At 45.8% G+C, this 20,000-nt stretch overlaps 1 protein-coding gene across 5 annotated transcripts in view; it reads left to right on the top strand.

Annotated features, from left to right (window-relative positions):
* LOC308152689 (sodium channel protein type 2 subunit alpha-like) overlaps nucleotides 1-20,000 on the top strand; it is a gene marked incomplete at both ends in the record, with an annotated part of 25,620 nt that overhangs the window by 4,801 nt on the left and 819 nt on the right. Inside the window, 22 exons of one of the 5 annotated variants that reach the window (XM_080525733.1) lie at nucleotides 1-63; nucleotides 1,302-1,571; nucleotides 2,825-2,888; nucleotides 3,266-3,407; nucleotides 3,877-4,083; nucleotides 5,417-5,692; nucleotides 6,045-6,395; nucleotides 7,019-7,154; nucleotides 7,635-7,873; nucleotides 8,518-8,691; nucleotides 9,001-9,357; nucleotides 9,668-10,240; nucleotides 14,428-14,566; nucleotides 14,887-15,041; nucleotides 15,298-15,471; nucleotides 15,694-15,816; nucleotides 17,099-17,374; nucleotides 17,677-17,730; nucleotides 17,953-18,090; nucleotides 18,877-18,981; nucleotides 19,226-19,496; nucleotides 19,627-20,000. The exon at nucleotides 1-63 is cut by the window's left edge and continues 29 nt beyond it; the exon at nucleotides 19,627-20,000 is cut by the window's right edge and continues 819 nt beyond it. In XM_080525733.1, the coding sequence (XP_080381859.1) occupies nucleotides 1-63; nucleotides 1,302-1,571; nucleotides 2,825-2,888; nucleotides 3,266-3,407; nucleotides 3,877-4,083; nucleotides 5,417-5,692; nucleotides 6,045-6,395; nucleotides 7,019-7,154; nucleotides 7,635-7,873; nucleotides 8,518-8,691; nucleotides 9,001-9,357; nucleotides 9,668-10,240; nucleotides 14,428-14,566; nucleotides 14,887-15,041; nucleotides 15,298-15,471; nucleotides 15,694-15,816; nucleotides 17,099-17,374; nucleotides 17,677-17,730; nucleotides 17,953-18,090; nucleotides 18,877-18,981; nucleotides 19,226-19,496; nucleotides 19,627-20,000 (4,661 nt within the window). Of the gene's footprint in view, nucleotides 64-1,301; nucleotides 1,572-2,824; nucleotides 2,889-3,265; nucleotides 3,408-3,876; nucleotides 4,084-5,416; nucleotides 5,693-6,044; nucleotides 6,432-7,018; nucleotides 7,155-7,634; nucleotides 7,874-8,517; nucleotides 8,692-9,000; nucleotides 9,358-9,667; nucleotides 10,241-14,427; nucleotides 14,567-14,886; nucleotides 15,042-15,297; nucleotides 15,472-15,693; nucleotides 15,817-17,098; nucleotides 17,375-17,676; nucleotides 17,731-17,952; nucleotides 18,095-18,876; nucleotides 18,982-19,225; nucleotides 19,497-19,626 lie in introns of all 5 variants that reach the window. The other 4 variants (XM_080525736.1, XM_080525735.1, XM_080525732.1 and 1 more) reach the window with 4 other exon arrangements.

Genomic DNA, 20,000 nt, shown 5'->3' with positions numbered 1-20,000 from the left:
ATGTCTCAGCACTCCGAACCTTCAGGGTTCTGCGAGCCCTGAAAACTATATCAGTCATCCCAGGTGAGAGAGCCAAGGGGCGGAGGTCAAACGTAAAATGCTAACAGCTCAAGGCTGGTGTTTTTTCCGCTCCATCCGAGCTCACGCTCATCTCACTTGACGAAAAGCCTCTGCCATGCTGCCTCTCTGAAGGCTCAGTAAAAGCAGGAATCTGGGCCCACTCCACCGAGCTGGAAAAAGATTCCTAGCTTTTAGACACATTCTCGTGACTTTATATTTTTTTTTGTATTAATTTTTTCTGTGTGCAGTACCGTATCTTGCCCTGGGGAAATCGGGTTGATTTTATTTCATCATTATTTTGTTCCCCCCCCCACCCCTTCCCCCCCCCCCCATTTTGCATGAGACATTGCGAACGCCAGTTTGTGTTTTGTGAACATTTTAGTTTTTCTAGGGTTCCTCTTCTCTGTGTTATATGTGCATGTCTTGTTAACTGTGGTGTTACTGGGATTGTGACATGGTGATGGTAGACAATGCCATGACACACACTCTAACAAAAGATTCAATTTCTAGGTTTCATATGAAAATCACCTCATTGGCCCCATATGTAGTGGGGGTCCCTAACCCTATCTTACATCTGCCCATCTTCTCTCACTCTGCAACATCACAATTGGTCCCTATCAAACTGAATCATCTTGATTATGTCATAATTTGCCTTGATGCAATTCAAACAATCAAGTTAGACATTACAATGCAGCACTGATAGGGACATGTAATGATAATCACTCACAAGAGTGAACTGTTCTAACAGCAATTGTTAAGCACGTAACTAGTATCTCTTAGTGTTGGTCTTTTACAAAAGTCCCTGTGGGTTCCCCAAGACCAAGTTTGGAAAAACACTATACAAAATCAGATTTAAAAATTTAAATAATAATATCTGGAGGGACAAAATAAATATACATATTTATAATATTATTATATCGTAATATATAATTATACATGATTTTATATATAAATAAGCAGCTTTCCCAGTTTGCAAGAGGCCAATTCAAGTGTGTTCTTAAATGGGTTCTAACAACATCATCTCCTTGGAGATAGAACCATGAGAGGGAGTGATCTGTCCCACAGGGCTCCTGTATGAACACCTCCATACAGGAGCCTCCAGGATGGATCTCCTTTGCTGCTTGCTGCCTATCATTAGCGGCTTAGCATTTCAACCTATCGTTCTTCATAAAAGCTACAGCTACAATCGCTGACATAACGAGTTGATAAGCAGGACTGTGTGATTGTGTGGTTCTTGGCAGGCCTGAAGACCATCGTAGGCGCCCTGATACAGTCCGTGAAGAAACTGTCCGACGTCATGATCCTCACCGTCTTCTGCCTCAGCGTCTTCGCCCTGATCGGCCTGCAGCTCTTCATGGGCAACCTGAGGCAGAAGTGCGTCCGGATGCCTCTCACCAACGCCTCCACGCTCGGTGCAGACGACCTCCTCTCAAACGGAACGCTGGACCTGAACGGGACGGACTTCAACCTCACCACCCCCTTCAACTGGACCGATTATATCAGCGACGAGAGTAAGAGCTTGTGGCGGTCCGTGAGGTGACGAGGGGGGAAGTTACACACTCCTCCTCATACGGTCTGAGTCATGAGATGAGTAGTTCCCCAGCCGAGAGGGTATGGTGAGGCGGTAGTGGAGGATAGGAACCAGCTCTGCCCACTGCAACACAACAAGATAGGAAGTGACAGCGACGGCCTGGAGGAGGGGCAAGTGCTCCAATGACGCCTGGTGGGAAAATTGTGGCCAACATGGCGGATAATCGCCTCAACAAGTCCCCCACCCCTCTCTCCTCTATCTGTGTGTGACACAAGTGAGAGGAACATTATGCTAGAGAGAGGAGAGGCTGAGTCACTGATCGCTAGAGGGATGAGAAGGACACAGAGACCAACAACATGACACACTGATGTCAAGGCCCGGAGGGAGGGAGAGAGGGAGAAAGGGAGGGGGAGAGTGAGAGAGGAAGGGAGGGAGGAAAGGAGGGAGGGAGAGAGAGAGAGAGAGAGAACTGAGTGAGGGACAGAGAGAGAGAGCGTGAGAGAGAAAGGGAGAGAATTCAGAAAAAAGAGAATGCATATGCAAACAACTTATTTTTAGTCACATTACCTCTCTTTTGTTACTCTTGTTCTGATTGCCATGTGTTTGTGCACAAGTACTTGTCATGCAAATAAAAAAACAATCAGAAAGCGAATTTCATCGAAGGAGAGGGGGGTGGGGGGTGGATAGAGACAGTGAGTCATGGAGGTCTGGAGTGCGGCAGTAGCTGGGTGTTGAGACTCCAGACACCCGCGCCATCACATTGCCCCTTAGCTATCTCTGTACCCCAGGCTAGGGGGTCACGGGGGTCAAACTCTCACTTGGATGCCTCCACGCACCAACCCCCCCCCCCCCTCTCTCTCACTGAGATCTACTCTGTGGGGAAACATGCGTGGCACACACATCCATACAGTAAACCCTGAATTAGCCCAGAAGGGTTGTATAAAATAATTTAATGTTTTTCAAATATGGCATATTTTCTAAAAATATTTTTTTTTTGGTCCTCACTGGTAGGTTGTCTGTTTTGTCTCAAAGTATGCGCTCTATTGAAATCTACATTCACTGCACATTGGTGATATCACAGTGGTTGCTAAAACAACAATCTTCATTGCAGGACAACTTTCAACCTACAGTACAAGCGAGGCTCTTTTGCAATTCAGTCTATTTCGAGTCCTCCCCTCCCTCGCCCGTTTCTTTAGAGACTGTGTGATCACCCCTCTCTCTTTTATCTTCTAGATAATTACTATTACCTCCACAACCGCAGGGATGCTCTACTCTGTGGGAACGGCACTGGCACTGGGTAAGACTGATGTTTTATTTATATAGCCAATTAGAATACACCACCAAGCATACAGACTTACTCCACAAAACTCTGCCTTCCCAGTCATGCACACAACAATTGAACTTATCCAAGATGGCGGACATACAGTACAAACTTATTGAAATTTGATTCGGGTCAATGAGTTTACTAGACCCAAATACAACTTGTTGTGGACACTGTACTAGTAAAGACTATTATAAAGTGGCTCAAACTTTATTTATATAGCACATTTCATCGACGGATGCAATACAATGCACTTCACAGGAAAAATGATGGTCAAAGAAGCGCTTGTCAAAATGTGTTGGTGAATGTGGTTGTTTGACGTTGTCATTGTCTCGTGGGTGGGTGTTCCGCAGGCATTGTCCAGAAGGGTTCTCGTGCATCAAGGCGGGCCGTAACCCGGACTACGGCTATACCAGCTTTGACACCTTCAGCTGGGCCTTCTTGTCTCTGTTCAGGCTGATGACCCAGGACTACTGGGAGAACCTCTACCAGCAGGTGAGCCAGTACTGTTAAGACAACACCTTGAATGTCTGCCCACCATTTGCTTATGTTATGTAGAATGTTTTGGTTTGTTAATGATGCTTAGTGATAGAGCAGTGATCTTTGGCCGAGGATTGTGTCAGACAAAGTGTAGTTGCTGTGTTACTAGAGCTATTACTAAGTAGCCTGGTAGGAGGAGGTAGTACACTTTTATGATACCGTAGCAGTAGGAAACTATATCCCAAATCTGTGATAGAGAAGGCAGGAAAAACATGCATTGACAATAATAAATGACCCTGTGTGTGTGTGTGTGTGTGTGTGTGTGTGTGTGTGTGTGCGTGCGTGCACGCGTGCGCGTGTACGCGTGTGTGTGCGTGCCTGCGTGCGTGTGTGTGTGCCTGTGTGCCTGTGTGCCTGTGTGCGTGTTTTGTGTGTGTGCCTGTGTGCTTGTTTGTGTGTGCACGCGCGTGTGTGTGTGTGTCAGACGCTGAGGGTGGCGGGGAAGCCCTACATGATCTTCTTTGTGCTGGTGATCTTCCTGGGCTCCTTCTACCTGGTCAACCTGATCCTGGCCGTGGTGGCCATGGCCTACGACGAGCAGAACCAGGCCACCATCGAGGAGGCCCAGCAGAAGGAGGAGGAGTTCCAGGCCATGCTGGAGCAGCTCAAGAGACAGCAGGAAGAGGCCCAGGTACAGTACCGTCAAGTCAATCAATCGAATCCATCTATTCAATCTTATCAGTCAATCATAATGTCTTATCTATCTACTGTATCAATGGATCTTCTCTCCTAATAGGTCGTTACCTAGTCACCAACCCTACTCTGCCCTACCCTACCTTGCCTATTCTATCCTGCCCTGACCTACCTCGCCCTACTCTAACTTGCCCTAACTCACTCTACCCACCCTACACTGTCCTACCCTACCCTACCCTACCCACCTTACACTGCCCTACTCTACACTACCTAACCCTGCTCTACCCTTCCTTGTCCTCAGTCTAACTTCCAATACTGGACTTTCGGTGCTAGGTATCAAGCTCCTGGAAGCAAGGGGTGCTGAGATCACTCCATTACTATGGCAACAAGTGGTGGCTAGAGAGTAATGAGTTTGCATGGTAGATTGCATTGAGATTCTTTTGCATGGTAAACATGGTAACATTCTCTTCCATGGACACAAGGTTAGGGCAGTCTTTCCTGCTGCTTCACAGCTATGTTTTCTTTCAGAACAACACTACAAACGTTCTATAAATTGAATGTTTCCACAGAGCACCCCTGTGGAAATTGCTGTATTGTTTGTGAACAATGTCTAGTGGTTCGGGGAACAGTGCTTGTTACTCGCAACCTATTATTTCAAGTTGCAGTCTATTTATAAGGCTGTTATAGCTACCCTGCTACTTCAACAAATAGAATTTGAAGTCATGCATAAGAATAAATTCAAGAACCTTTCAGCATTTATCAATATCTTCTTACTTGAAATAATTTCTTACAGACCAGTCTTACTCACATTTCCTTGATGTAGCGAGTCACATTACATCATAAAACATAAATATCTGTTGATGGGCACCTTCAGCTAAATGTACTGTACATGATGATATGTTATGTATTGATTTATTTTTACAAGTTCACAACATACTGTAGGGTATGTCAATACTGATAAAGAATGATATAACTTCAAAGAGATAACTTGTCACAATTAAACTGTGAACATCCTTGATACATCCTTGATACTTCATACTATTTGTATGTAAGAACGCAATTGGGTCTCTCCACACATATCACAAATCATACTTTGGTTTCTGAATTGTTTATTTTAAGAATACATTTGCACAGTATTGTTTTAACAACATATTGATGAATGAGGCCCAGTGTTCTTCTCCTTATTCATACAAACACAGCTGATTGAGGTATTTATTATATTTATTTATCTGTGATGCCGGCTTGGCTGGGCTTAGCTCTCTGTCCACAAAAAGCCCCAGACGGGTGCTGGTTGCCGTGACAACTGTGTCTGTGCTCCCATTGGCTGGCAGGTTGCCGCGGCAGCAGCAACAGAGAGCGGAGAGTACAGCGGGCGAGGGGCCCTCTCCGAAACCTCCTCGGGGACATCCAAGCTCAGCTCCAAGAGTGCCAAGGAGCGGCGCAACCGGCGGAAGAAGAGAAGGCAGAGGGAGGAGGAGGAGGAGAGGGGGGGACGCGACAAGTTTCACAAGTCTGAGTCAGAGGACAGCATCAAGAGGTCCAGCTTCCGCTTTTCCATTGAAGCCAACAGGCTGTCGTACGAGAAGAGGTGCTCCTCACCCAACCAGGTAAGTAGTGGTGAGGCAGGCAGGTAATCATCATCATCATCATCATCATCATTACCATCATCATCATCATCATCGTCATTGTTGTTTTTTATGTCCTATGCACCAACCTTGAGTCAAAGTAAATTTCCTGTATGTGCAAATATACTTGGCAATAATAATAAAAAGGGAATTCTGATTCTGATCATCACTAGCAACATTATTACCCATCATCAGTGTCATCATAGTCCCTATCTTCATCATTACACCCTTCTATTCTGTTTCAGACTGACGCCTATCTCTTCCAACCTCTCTCCCCCTTCTTTCTCACCCCCCCACCACCCCTCCCTCTTCCTCTCTCCCTCCTCCCCCCCAGTCTCTCCTCAGTATCCGGGGCTCCCTCTTCTCCCCGCGGAGGAACAGCCGTGCCAGCCTGTTCAGCTTCCGGGGCCGCGCCCGCGACGTGGGCTCCGAGAACGACTTCGCCGACGACGAGCACAGCACCTTTGAGGACTGCGACAGCCGCCGAGGCTCCCTGTTCGTGCCCCGCCGCACGGAGCGCCGCTGCAGCACCGTGAGCCAGACCAGCCTGGCGCCACCGCCGTCGTCGCGCGTCATGCTGCCCGCCAACGGCAAGATGCACTGCGCCGTGGACTGCAACGGCGTGGTGTCCCTGGTGGGCGGCACCTCGGTGCCCACCTCACCTGTGGGCCTGCTCCAGCCTGAGGTGATGGTTTTAGGAGGGATGTTAGAGAACCTAGGGGTGCTTGGGGGGGTATGGATGGAGAATGTATGTATGTGTGTGTGTGTGTGTGTGTGTGTGTGTGTGTGTGTGTGTGTGTGTCTGTCTGTGTGTGTGTGTGTGTGTGTGTGTGTATGTATGTAGGTGTGGTGGCTGGTTTGGGTGAATGCTCTTTACGGGGTTTTGGTAGAGCACATTTTTTCTGACCATAGTTGGGTCTTGAGGCTATAACTAGAGCCCACAGACGATCCCGGGCAGGAAGAAGTCCTAGCCCTAGGTGTGGGTGTGGGTGTGGGTGAGAGTGGAGGGAAACATCGGATGACGGGCTCATTGGAATGGATGAAACGGAATAAGGAACGGGATCCAATTCCTCATTCCGTTCCATGCCTTAAAACGGTTGGATTTCTCCTTCCACCAGCCTCCACCCTGGTGGTTGTAAGCTCCCCGCTGTCTTAGTAGAAAAGTGATATTGACTTACGGTATCGGCTGCTTTTTAACTTATGAAAGATTAAGTGTCGAGAGGGAAGAGAGCAGGGGCTATTTCAGGACAGGAATTAAGACGGTAGACATTGATGTATTAACTATTTGAAATGTGTATTGTTGTCCAGGGGACGACCACTGACTCCACTGATCTGAAGAAGAGGCGTTCTGGCTCCCACCAGCGCTCCATGGACTACCTAGACGACCCAGGAGCCAGACAGAGAGCCATGAGCATAGCTAGTATTCTAACCAACACCATGGAGGGTGTGTGTCACACCAAGACCTAACATACTTTATATAGATACGGTACATGTGGGAAAACTAGGGTTAGGGTTAGGTGCTACGTCGACTTGGTATATGCTGGCATGTCTAAGCCTACCCCTAACCCTCCCCCTAACCCTAACCCTAACCCTAGCACCCTAGCACCTAACCCTAACCCTAGTTTTCCCACATGTACCGTATTCTCACATACCGTACCATAACATCTACATGAGATGTAATGATGTAATCAACTTTTTTAAAAGAATGAATAATGAATCAACTCCATACAACAGCCCATCCAACTGCTACCATCATCATAGTAGTCGTCTGTCCACCATAGCATAAATAAGCCTGCAAACCCTTAAAGCTAATACTATATTATGGCCTAGTCATACAGTAAAGCTTCGTAATGAATAGTCTATGACTGACACCCTTGTCATGCCTTAGTATCAACCGCCATGATGTTTGTCTAAATATTTTCAGAGTTGGAAGAGTCGAGGCAGAAGTGTCCACCGTGCTGGTACAAGTTTGCCAACACCTACCTGATCTGGGACTGCTGGCCTAAGTGGCTGAAGTTCAAGGAGATCGTCAACATGGTGGTGATGGACCCGTTTGTCGACCTGGCCATAACTATCTGCATCGTACTCAACACCCTCTTCATGGCCATGGAACACTACCCCATGACCGATGAGTTTGATAACGTCCTCACGGTGGGCAACCTGGTGAGTGCCCAGTGTTTTTTGGCCTGGTCTAGAAACATCCCCTAACCCTTACACATGTAGGTCTAGAAACATCCCCTAACCCCGACACATGTAGGTCTAGAAACATCCCCTAACCCCGACACATGTAGGTCTAGAAACATCCCCTAACCCCGACACATGTAGGTCTAGAAACATCCCCTAACCCCTACACATGTAGGACTAGAAACATGTGGAATGCCTGCCATAACAATTATACTCTACCTGTCTAATCTTCTCAGATCTGCCTACGGTCAATAAGACATTTTAGGTTAGATTTGAGATTTTTTACTCCCTCAGCTGACATTTCTATTAGAGGTCGAATTGAAGTTAACAGTTTTGGAGACATTTTGTCGTACCTGATACAGCCTGTCCACAAGTATTTCAGACACATGTGAACTGAGGTTCTGTGTATTATCTATTTGCTGTATTCTACCACAGATGTACTGTGCACAAAGATGTCTATATATCCATAGGGCCAAACCCACATACTGTCCGTATCAGTACCACATTACCATGAGCCTGTCCTCCGATTTCTACTTCAACCACCAGCCTCCCCTGAGTAATCCACATTCTAAGGGAACGCATCCCACAGGGCTCCAACGTTTTGTTTCGTTCTCTCTGTGTAGGTGTTCACAGGCATCTTCACGGCAGAGATGTGTTTCAAGATCATCGCTCTGGACCCCTACTACTACTTTCAAGAGGGCTGGAATATATTTGACGGCATCATAGTCAGTTTGAGCCTGATGGAGCTAGGGCTGGCCAATGTGGAGGGGCTGTCTGTGCTTAGGTCTTTCCGATTGGTAAGTGTAACTGTATCTACCACTATGGAGCACTTTCAGTTGCAACGTTTGCAGGAAAATTGCTATACAAATAAAAGTTATTATTATTATTATACCAACTACTGTATCTACAGCACTACAGAACGCTGCAGCCTGGTACTACAGACTTCGAGTCATGCTTTAGCTAGGCTAACCCCCACTCTAGTAACTAATTCCCATTAAAATGATAATTCACCCAAATATGTGATATCATAATGTGGGTTCACTATCCCTTTAAATGAATATGAATGACACAAGATTTTTTCTCTATGACTCTCTTCTCTTCAACAGTTAAGGGTTTTTAAACTGGCCAAATCTTGGCCCACGTTAAACATGCTGATCAAGATCATCGGTAACTCGGTGGGTGCGTTGGGCAACCTCACCCTCGTCCTGGCCATCATCGTCTTCATCTTCGCTGTCGTGGGCATGCAGCTGTTCGGAAAGAGCTACAAGGAGTGCGTGTGCAAGATCGCCGAAGACTGCAAACTGCCGCGCTGGCACATGCACGACTTTTTCCACTCCTTCCTCATCGTGTTCCGGGTGCTGTGCGGGGAGTGGATCGAGACCATGTGGGACTGCATGGAGGTGGCCGGACAGTCCATGTGCCTCATCGTCTTCATGATGGTCATGGTCATTGGCAACCTGGTGGTGGGTGTCTCTAGCCTACGTTTCTATTGCACTCTTGGAGGACAAATGGAACTTTTATTTACGTTTTATTTACGTTTTTATTATTTTAAGTTTCACAGATACAAGACCAATTTTTGGGGTTTGTTTGACGCTTATTCTACTTCTGACTTGAACCGAGCCAGCAAATAAGACTGAAAACGTTCCATATTTAATGTTTTTGATTTGCATTTCCACATCAACGACTGATCTGAGAACAGCACTCACAGTATCCCCCCCCCCCCCTCGCTCTACTGCCCTGATGTTTTCTCTTTCTCTTCCTCTGCCTCCACAGGTCCTAAACCTGTTCCTGGCCCTGCTGCTCAGCTCCTTCAGCGCTGACAACCTGGCGGCCACCGACGACGACAGCGAGATGAACAACCTGCAGGTGGCCGTGGGTCGTATCCAGCGGGGCATCGCCTTCATCAAGGCTGCCCTCCGTCAGTTCCTCCAGAGCGTGTGCTTCGGTGGCGCCGCCGCCTCCAAGGGTGGGTCGGCCGAGGAGAGCAAGCCCCTGGACGAACTCCACCACAGCAACGGCAAGGGCAACTGCATCTCCAACCACACCAGCGTGGAGATCACCAAAGACATCGACGTCATCGGCGGTGGGATCCTGAGGGAGGGCAACGGGCGTCCCGGAGGGCGGCTGAGTCTGGGAGGGGTGGGGGGGATGGGGGGGATGGGGGGGCTAGGGGGGGGCGGCGGCGGCACAGGGAAGTACTCCATGGAGGAGTGCGACTACATGTCGTTCATCCACAACCCCAGCCTGACGGTGACGGTGCCCATAGCGGTGGGCGAGTCAGACTTTGAGAACCCCAACACAGAGGACTTCAGCAGTGACTCGTCGGACGTGGAGGGAAGCAAAGAGGTAAGGGGACGGGAGTTTGACTCAACAACACAGTCACCCAACTGTCACATCCTGTTTGTGACTGGCTCCTCTGTTTAGTCTGGTTAGGTTTCCGATATCCCCACTAGCATACATGGTCGCTACATTGCCTCTTTCCAGGAAGAGTGCTAGTGTGGATATTGATCAATATTACTGCTGGAGAAACTGAGGGCTTTATTTCAAGGGTTAGGTTTAGTGTTTGGAGCTAGCTATTCTGCTGACTCATCTAGGCATTGCATCAAGTCTCTACTATACTAGCCAGGAAGTATGTTGTTCTACTGTTGTAAAGCCCTAGGCTTCAACACAATGAGGGACAGTAGAGTTAAGACACATAATGAGTGCCTTTGGCCACAAATAGCAGGTAGTCTCCGGGTGTTCTCATTATATCGCAACAGGCTATTATGTGTGTGTGTGTGTGTGTGTGTGTGTGTGTGTGTGTGTGTGTGTGTGTGTGTGTGTGTGCGTGTGTGTGTGTGTGTGTGTGTGTGTGTGTGTGTGTGTATGTATGTGTGTGTGTGTGTGTTACGTGGGTGAGTGAGCAGAAAGGCCAACAAATGCTCTTGACTATTATACACGCCTGTTGAAGAAATTGTTTAATTCAGCGTTCTTGCCTAGGGTGAAGTGAAGTGTGTGTGTGTGTGTGTGTGTGTGTGTGTGTGTGTGTGTGTGTGTGTGTGTGTGTATGTGTGTGTGTGTGTGTGTGTGCATAGATGCTTAAACATTTGGACACTTTCATTAAAATATGTAATAATTTGTCATATTTTGTAGAAATTCTAAATATGGCAAATGTTCTAAATATTAATGTTTGCCATTTACCATATGTCGTAAAAAGATTCTCAAATGGACCATTTAATGAGGCTAGAATACCAATAAATAGTTGAAAATAAGACTCTTACTTTGCCCATACATACAGGAGTAAATCTGGTAAATTAATAAATACATTTGGACAATTTGTCATCTTTGAGGACATAACATCAATCTCCAGTAGCCCTATAGCCCTCTACCCCACTTCTCCCAGACTCTGAGCTCAGCAGTTGAGCAGAACCGATCGGTTCCAAAGAAGTGTACACACATGCATACACATATCACAGATGCCTGGTAATGTAATAGGAAAAAGATTAATACACATATTTTTAGTGGTTTTTTGGGTATATGAAAGGACTACTTAAGTTAATTAACTAAGAGCAAACAGGAACAGTGGAACTGTGTGCCAAGCTCCCCTAGGGATGCCAACCTGCCAGTGTGGCTCTGTGCCAGCTCCCTCTCCTACTGTAAGTAAAGACCAAGCTGCAGTCTATTTATGGCTATGGCTTCACACAGTCCAAATATGGACCAGACCATACGTCACTCCTCTTTCTCCCTACTCTGTAGTTTGGGTTTGGGACTTCAGGTTTAAGGGACATTTACTAGAAAATAATCACAATATTGCTGTCACCGTTTTGCCCTGATCTCCGTTTTTTTTTTCATGTCTGTCTTGAATGTTGAGCAACAGATCTTTGTCCTTTAGCTAGCTATGATACAGTGACCAAACTAGTTAATATTACACCATGATGAGCAAAATGAGCAGGTGAAGTGTGTGTGTGTGTGTGTGTGTGTGTGTGTGTGTGTGTGTGTGTGTGAGTGGTGTGTGTGTGTGTACAGTGTGTGTATGTGCTTTTCTCACATTCTGAAAGGTTCATGCGGTCCTCCCAAACTGTTTTATGTAGCCCCGACTGTATTTTACCCCTTAATGTCAGAGGACTGTCTTTTGAGGTGTATCTGAACGGAATTGTCTGTCTTCTCTGTGGATAACCTGTTGCCCCTATGTGCCTTCTGTCAGATGTATGAGAGGAGACCCAGGTTGTATGAAGCCGGCTTTTTGATGTGTCACTTACCTTGCCTAACCCCCCCGTTTGTGATTGCAGCCGTGTCACAGACGCTCTCAAGGTTTTCAATGAGAGAGGAGAATTGTAAGACCATTTTATTGTACACTAACCATGAGGACTGCCTATGCCATTGACAGAAAACAAACATATGCATTTTAGTTTTTTCATTCTTCAACGGATTGCCTGTTTTCTTTCTCTGCCTGACCTGCCCTCCAAACCCCCATTGCCCTCCGTCCCCGTCCCCCCCTCCCCTCCCTCCGTCCCCCCTCCCTACAGCACACTCAATGCTGTAGTCCTTTAGTTCTCCTTTACCCGTGGGTTTCAAACCCATTAGGAATGAGCAACACCACGTTTTCCATCGATAGACGAATTCATCCAACATGTTTTTTGCTTTTGATTTTCTTGCTTGGTTTTCGATTGATTTTTAGACTCGATTGGCATCCAACAGCTAGAGCTTGAGAAAACCACTGCAGAAAGGAGAGGAGGAGAGAATGATAAAGCTAGATGGAAAAACTTTTGCTGTAATATGTATATACATATCGAGAGAGAGAGAGAGAGAGAGAGAGAGAGAGAGAGAGAGAGAGATAGTTGAGAAGAATAAAGACAAATAGAAAAAAAGAGAGACAGAGAGAGGAAGAAAGAGAAAGAGAGAGAGACATCCTAAACAGTGTGTACTGTATCTCGCGAGCAGCATGCTTCCATCATTCCCATGCCGTATTAGCTGGGTCCCACGGCAATCAGGGCTGCTGCACTGTCTAGGTTGACATGTTACTGTACCTCCTGCCAGCAACGTCTACCCCAAATACCTCCCCACTGGAGACACACCAAGTCTTCCCCATGACAACAGGACAGGGAAGCTATGGTTCCCCCTAACGTTTAGCTACTGTACACCCTCTTACCTTACCACGACATCCACTTTGAGCATGTTTTGATTGATTTCGAATGCATGAAGAGGATTTGAAAGAACATAAAGTGACTTAAAGCAGCCCTCCTTAGTCTATGTTTCTGCCCATAGTATAGTGACCCATTTGTGTTTTTAAACAGGAGTGGATATTGTGTCTGAACTGCCACTGAGTTATTTGAATTCTTTGGTAACGGGCATTCATCTTTGGTTTGGGGGCGGTTACCATTGATCTTCAAGTCATTCAGTGACAAAAACCCAGCTCTCAGTTTACAAACACAATATTCGTGGGTCACTGTGAGTTAGAAAAAAAGGTGAAGGAGTGCTACTTGATTGCAGAGTTTCAAATTCAGAACATATTTGTTGATAGTGATGTTCAAATGTGTATCCAGGCGGTAGCAAATCTAAATACAAGACTTTCTTTCCCTGGGACGTACGTTAACTATGAACGCAAAATCTCAAACCAAAGAAACAGATGGCCTCCAATGTAATTATTCTTCAGTCTCCAGTATGACAACCATGTTGGAGTATAGCTTTATCTACCCTATATGTTTTCTGGGTATGCATGAGTGCCCATCCTACTTCTATTATACATTCAGACCATTACACCAGACCACATGCGGTCTTACAAACAGTGCACGGTACTGGTTTTTGCTGGTAAGCTAATGTGGTTACCTGTCTATTTCAACAACAACAAAAAAGAAGCTTGAAAACTGCTTTTTAAGGAATGGAAATGTGTGTTTTCATGTCATTGAGGAAAATGTTCAGTATTTTGGGCGTGGGAGGTGGGGTGGGGGTGGGGTTATTTCTAAACACCTTGGGAATGGGATGATAAGCCATTAACATCGAACAACCCTGGGTCATTTTTCAGTGGACATGAAAATACGTCAACACACTTTTTTGCTTGGTCCGATCTCAGGCTTGGATTGAAAATGCACTGGAATACTGCATGCCCCCTCGAACCGAGGACACATCAAACGTACCTACAGTGCATTTCATTAAGGTCAACCATCTCCCTGTGGCATGTACGTCCAGTACTGCCACCAGGAGCCACATAGCCCCATTGGAAGCCCCACATCAAACCTAATCTAAACGCCTGTAGGTACTTTTGATCGACGCTGCATGTAATGATGATGATGATGATGACGACGAACAAGAATCCAACTCTGTGAGCTTGTGTATATTGTAATGCCTGGTAGAAGCCTGGTAATGCCTGGTATGTCACCAGACCAAGGTATCTGGCGAGACATGAGTCTATGTGAATGGACAATGACCGGCGGCTCAGAAGGTTGGCTCATGTGTAGGAAGGAGGAGGAGGAGGAGAAGGAGTTCTGAGCTCGCCTGGTTCAGCGCTGGGTCGGCTGATAAACTGTGCTTCTCCACGGGCCTCTCTCTCCCTGCAGAAGTTGGCCGAGCCCCAGCGCAACCCCCTCAGCTCGTCTGAGGGGAGCACAGTGGACATCCGGTCCCCGGGAGACGGGGGGGAGTCAGTGGAGCTGGAGCCTGAGGAGTCCGAGGACCCAGAGGCCTGCTTCACCGAAGGTGAGAGAGGGAGGAGGAGGGGGGAGTGTGGAGGAGCTCGGGGAGGGGTAAATTGGAGAGAGGGGGGGAGGGGATGTCTGAGGGAGAGAAGCGATAAGTGACATTGAGGAATAGGAAGAGAAGAAGGGAGGTGGGAGAGAGGGGGGAATGATATGGACAGTGAAATAGAAAGTGTGAGAGAATCTCACACACACTTTGGCCTTTAGACGGGCACACTGGCTGATCAAGAGGGACTTCACAGGTCAGATAAAGAAAGAAATACCAGTGTTTGTAATAAATGGATCATATTGACTTGACCATACCCCCGCACCCCTGTCCAGACTGTGTGAGCAGGTTCCAGTGCTGCCAGGTGAACATCGAGGAGGGCAGATGGAAGATCTGGTGGACCCTCCGAAAAACCTGCTTCATCATCGTGGAACACAACTGGTTTGAGACCTTCATCATCTTCATGATCCTGCTCAGCAGCGGAGCCCTAGTGAGTGGCCGCTTCTTTGTGTGTGTGTGTGTGTGTGTGTGTGTGTGTGTGTGTATGTGTGTGTGAGTGATTTTGCGTGTTTCTCTTTATAGGTATTCTAATGGTCAGAGCAAAAACACTTATGCCTGACTTAAGCTTACAGTATACTGTTGTTACGTTCTTGTCGCTAAGGGGAAAAGAAGGAACAAGGTACCGATGTTACGGGTAAAAAAACATCACCGACATTGCTGTTTCCTCTGTATTTTTGTCCACGTAGGCATTTGAAGACATCTACATCGAGCAGAGGAAGACCATTAAGACCATGCTGGAGTATGCAGACAAGGTCTTCACCTACATATTCATCCTGGAGATGTTACTGAAATGGGTGGCCTACGGTTTCGTCAAATACTTCACCAATGCCTGGTGCTGGCTGGACTTTCTCATCGTTGACGTATGTGTTTACCAGAGTTTACCCTATCAATGTACATGAGCCAACACTCCTCAACAGCAGCTTGCATCAGATCTTTGGGTGACTGGAGAGAAATTGAGTGCAGCTGGTTGAATTGACCAAAGTCAATATATTCCATGAATATAGTTTTTCCAATGATAGGTAGAAAAAGTACCAAAAAAAGTCTGAAAGTTTGTACACCACATATCCTCTTATCTCCCTCAGGTTTCTCTAATCAGCCTGGTAGCCAATGCTATGGGCTATTCGGAGATCACCGCCATAAAGTCTCTGCGGACGTTGCGGGCCCTTCGACCTCTGAGGGCCCTGTCGCGGTTTGAGGGCATGAGGGTAAGGGTCAATGGAGAACAACCAATCAGAGGCAGATGTGTCATTTTGACATGCCCTCTCAGTTCACAAGCCAAGACAGCTTCTTGAAAGCAGCATTTTTACTTACAGTATTTATGCTTTCTTGCCGCCTGCAATCAAGTCTCTTGAAAGTAATTAAATGCCACAGCTGAATGTCTTCATTTTTCTATTTTGAGAGAATATTATCGTTGTGTTAGGTTGTATTTAATGTTAAACTTGACATTCCATAGTGGGCTAAACTAGAGCAGTATTTATTGAAAGGGCATAGGCTTTTTAGTAGGTCAGTAAGTGAACCAGTAATGTTTTATAAATGGAATGCATGCCTGTGTATAGACCTAGAACATTCTAGACATGTCTTTCTTCTTGTGTGGTAGTTGTTGACTTCTGTATCTGCATGACTTTCTTCGCATCATGTCGAGTCGGATTCTGTATCTAGATGTTCTCTGCTTTTTGGATGTTGCCTGTTTGGTTTGGTGCCTTTTGATGTGTAATTTTTCTTTGTTATGTGTCTTTTTTCATTTACAGTAAACAAATGTTGTGACTTCATCCCGCCTCTCTAAGGTTTTTTTCTGTTTTGCTTTTTTACCTTTGGAAAATGAACTGTTTGTATTTGCTATGAAAGAGTCTTCTCTCCTTTTCCCTTTCCACTTGTTCAAGTAGTTAAACTTATGTGTTCTTGTGTGTCAGTAACATACTTTGTTCTAAGAATGATTTACGCAAAATACTTCAAATGTAATATAATTGTGTTTATATGATGTGATTTATAGATTTAAGACATTTCTGCCTAAACCTAATAGAGTATCCCCAATGTCAGTGTTCCCCTTTGTTACAGTAGTCAGTAGACTTCAGAATTCAGAGCCCAATTCAGTCTAAACCGGTAACTAGGCTTTCAGGGATAAGACCATAAATGTTGTTGTCTTTCTGGAATGCACGTTTGGATAAAAGCACTAAAATTAACATACAAGACAGGTCCAGGCCAACAGGTTTTTCCTGTCCATGTGACCTGTCCAGGAAAAGCTCTAGGCCCTAGTTAATGTCAATTATTTTTGTACCATTATCTTTATTGTTTTTTTCCCATAAATTAGTCACAAAAACTAAATAAAAGCAAAAAAATACAAACAATACAATGTCATCCGCCCCGCCCCTTTACATTCTAACCAAGAACAATCTATTTGTAGTCTTATCCAAGAACATCCCCTTAGGGTTACCGAGATGATTGACCCGGGGCTCTGAACATGCGGCTGTGGTATGATTGGTCACACAGGTGGTGGTGAACGCTCTCTTGGGCGCCATACCCTCCATCATGAACGTGCTGCTGGTCTGCCTCATCTTCTGGCTCATCTTCAGCATCATGGGCGTCAACCTGTTTGCTGGCAAGTACTACTACTGTGTGAACACCACCAACGACGAGATCATCCCCATAGACGTGGTCAACAACAAGACTGAGTGTCTGGCCCTGGTCAACGACAGTGCCCGCTGGAAAAACGTCAAGATCAACTTCGACAACGTGGGGGCCGGGTACCTTGCGCTGCTTCAAGTGGTGAGTTTGGGCACGGTCATTCCAACGGTCGTGGTTATTTTGAAGTGTCATCATACTGCAGGATAATACTCATATATGGGTGATATGGTTATTTTCTAGGTTTATGTTCTATTGCTGTAATAGTCAATAATTGACGTTTGTGTGCGTTGTGCGTTACACTGTCATAGTGTTGTCTACCTAATACCAAAATAGCTCCCCTTAGCCACAAGCAGTGGAGCTTGACTGTAGGGAAGGCAGATGAACGCAATCACTTGAGAGAAGGAACCCCTAAGAGACTAACTCTCTCTATCGTCTGCTCCTAGGCAACGTTTAAAGGTTGGATGGACATCATGTACGCAGCTGTGGACTCTCGAAATGTAAGGATTTCTGTTTGGCTTTAAAAACACACACACACACACACACACACACACTGAAAGAAACTATGACTTTTGCAGTGTTCCCTCCTGAGCAGTACGTAAGGGTTTGATTTGATGCATTTATTCCTAATAACATGGATTCCTGTGTATATGTTTATTGAAGGGAATACTGTAAAAATACAGTGTAGTACTGTTGATGTTCAATTGTGGTGTGTGTTTTAGTTGGAGGACCAGCCGGAGTACGAAGTGAACCTCTACATGTACCTCTACTTTGTCATCTTCATCATCTTCGGATCCTTCTTCACTCTCAACCTCTTTATTGGTGTGATTATCGACAACTTCAACCAACAGAAGAAAAAGATATGTATTGTAAAACCTGAGTGTCTGAGTATTCTGTATATCTAAGTATGCTACAGTAAATTTGTCTAGACAGTATCCATTATTGATATTATCAATCTCTTGGTGCCTGTCAAATTGTACATTTGAAATGAGGCAGAGCTGTGATTTCGGATAAAAGACAGGGCATTTTTCTGCCCGGGGAGCAGTCCTCATCAGTGGCACTGTAGAAAACCTGCTGCTGCCAGAGATGATTCTGAATTCAGCAGGCATGAGTCACCAGGCAACACCCCCCCCCCCCCCCTCTCTCTCTCTCTCTCTCTCTCTCTCTCTCTCTCTCTCTCTCTCTCTCTCTCTCACACACACACACACACACGAGGCATGAAAATGCCACTGGTATCTTCCATGAGAGAGAAGAAAGGGAAATTGAGGGGGGTAAATGAGGAGACAGGAGGAAGGGCAGAAAGGGAGAGAAAGGGAGAGCGTGACGAAGACAGAGAGAGAAGTGTGTCAGTGTGAGTTCAGCCTCAGCTTAGCAGAGATGGGTGTCAACACCCCCCCCCCCCCATCCCCACCACCCCTTCCGGTAATGCCTCATACACCCACAGGGTACTCAGAGTTCATTGAGTAGGTGTCACAGACATGGGCTGTACGAGTGAATGATTCCTATGATTGTAGATGAAAAAGAGCATCCACACTGACCATCAGTCAATTCCGTCATGGAGAATTTATTTTCCCTACCTTTTGGACAAAAAAGTGGAATCTCTCCTTATGTGATTGTAACCATGTTTGTGTTGATCCTCCCTTTACTTTGGAGGCCAGGACATCTTCATGACTGAGGAACAGAAGAAATATTACAATGCCATGAAGAAACTTGGGTCAAAGAAACCCCAGAAACCTATCCCCAGACCCACGGTATGAAATACTGTAGTTCTCTGCTCCTCGTCATAGCCCATGTCAATTGATATTAATGACCATTCATAAAGAAATCAATTAACTCAATCATAACAGCTGTTAGAATTGCCATAGTATTTTTCATGATTGCTAAATGCAAAATGACAGGTGAAAGAGAAATACGTTGTTCGAATTTTCATGGTAGCACAGTAGACGCGATGATTAAAAATTTTCCTCTATTTCCTCCTATATTTTCACATTTCAGAACGTGTTCCAAGGCTGCGTGTTTGACTTCATCACGAAACAAGCCTTCGACATCGTCATTATGATTCTTATCTGCCTTAACATGGTCACGATGATGGTGGAGACGGATGACCAGACTGAAGAGATGGACATGACTCTCTATAAGATCAACCTGGTCTTCATTGTGCTCTTCACTGGAGAGTGTACGCTGAAGATGATATCCCTCCGCTATTACTACTTCACCATAGGCTGGAATGTGTTTGACTTTGTCGTTGTTATTCTGTCAATAGTAGGTAAGTACCCCATCTTTAATGTTGTTTGAATTTGAAATGTAGAATTTGAAAGAACATAATATTCAGAGTTCGACTCTGAGAAAAGAATGCTCTAGATTGCCTAATCAGTGTTTTTTCTTATTCTTTGCAGGCATGTTTTTATCAGAAGTCATTGAGAAGTACTTTGTCTCCCCCACGTTATTCCGGGTCATCCGACTTGCCCGAATCGGCCGCATCCTCCGCCTAATCAAAGGTGCCAAAGGCATCCGAACACTTCTCTTTGCCTTGATGATGTCACTTCCCGCCTTGTTCAACATCGGCCTTTTGCTCTTCTTGGTCATGTTCATCTACGCCATCTTCGGCATGTCCAACTTCGCCTACGTCAAGCGGGAGGCCGGCATTGACGATATGTTCAATTTTGAGACCTTTGGCAACAGCATGATCTGCTTGTTCCAGATCACCACCTCGGGCGGTTGGGACAGCCTTCTGGCCCCCATCCTCAACAAGAGAGAACCTGACTGTGAC

The sequence above is a fragment of the Nansenia antarctica genome, assembly GCF_963989245.1.
Source record: "Nansenia antarctica genome assembly, chromosome: 3".
In the NCBI taxonomy this organism is placed as follows: domain Eukaryota; kingdom Metazoa; phylum Chordata; class Actinopteri; order Argentiniformes; family Microstomatidae; genus Nansenia; species Nansenia antarctica.
Note: the sequence above shows the minus strand (reverse complement) of the source record. Positions and strands in the feature narration are given on the sequence as shown.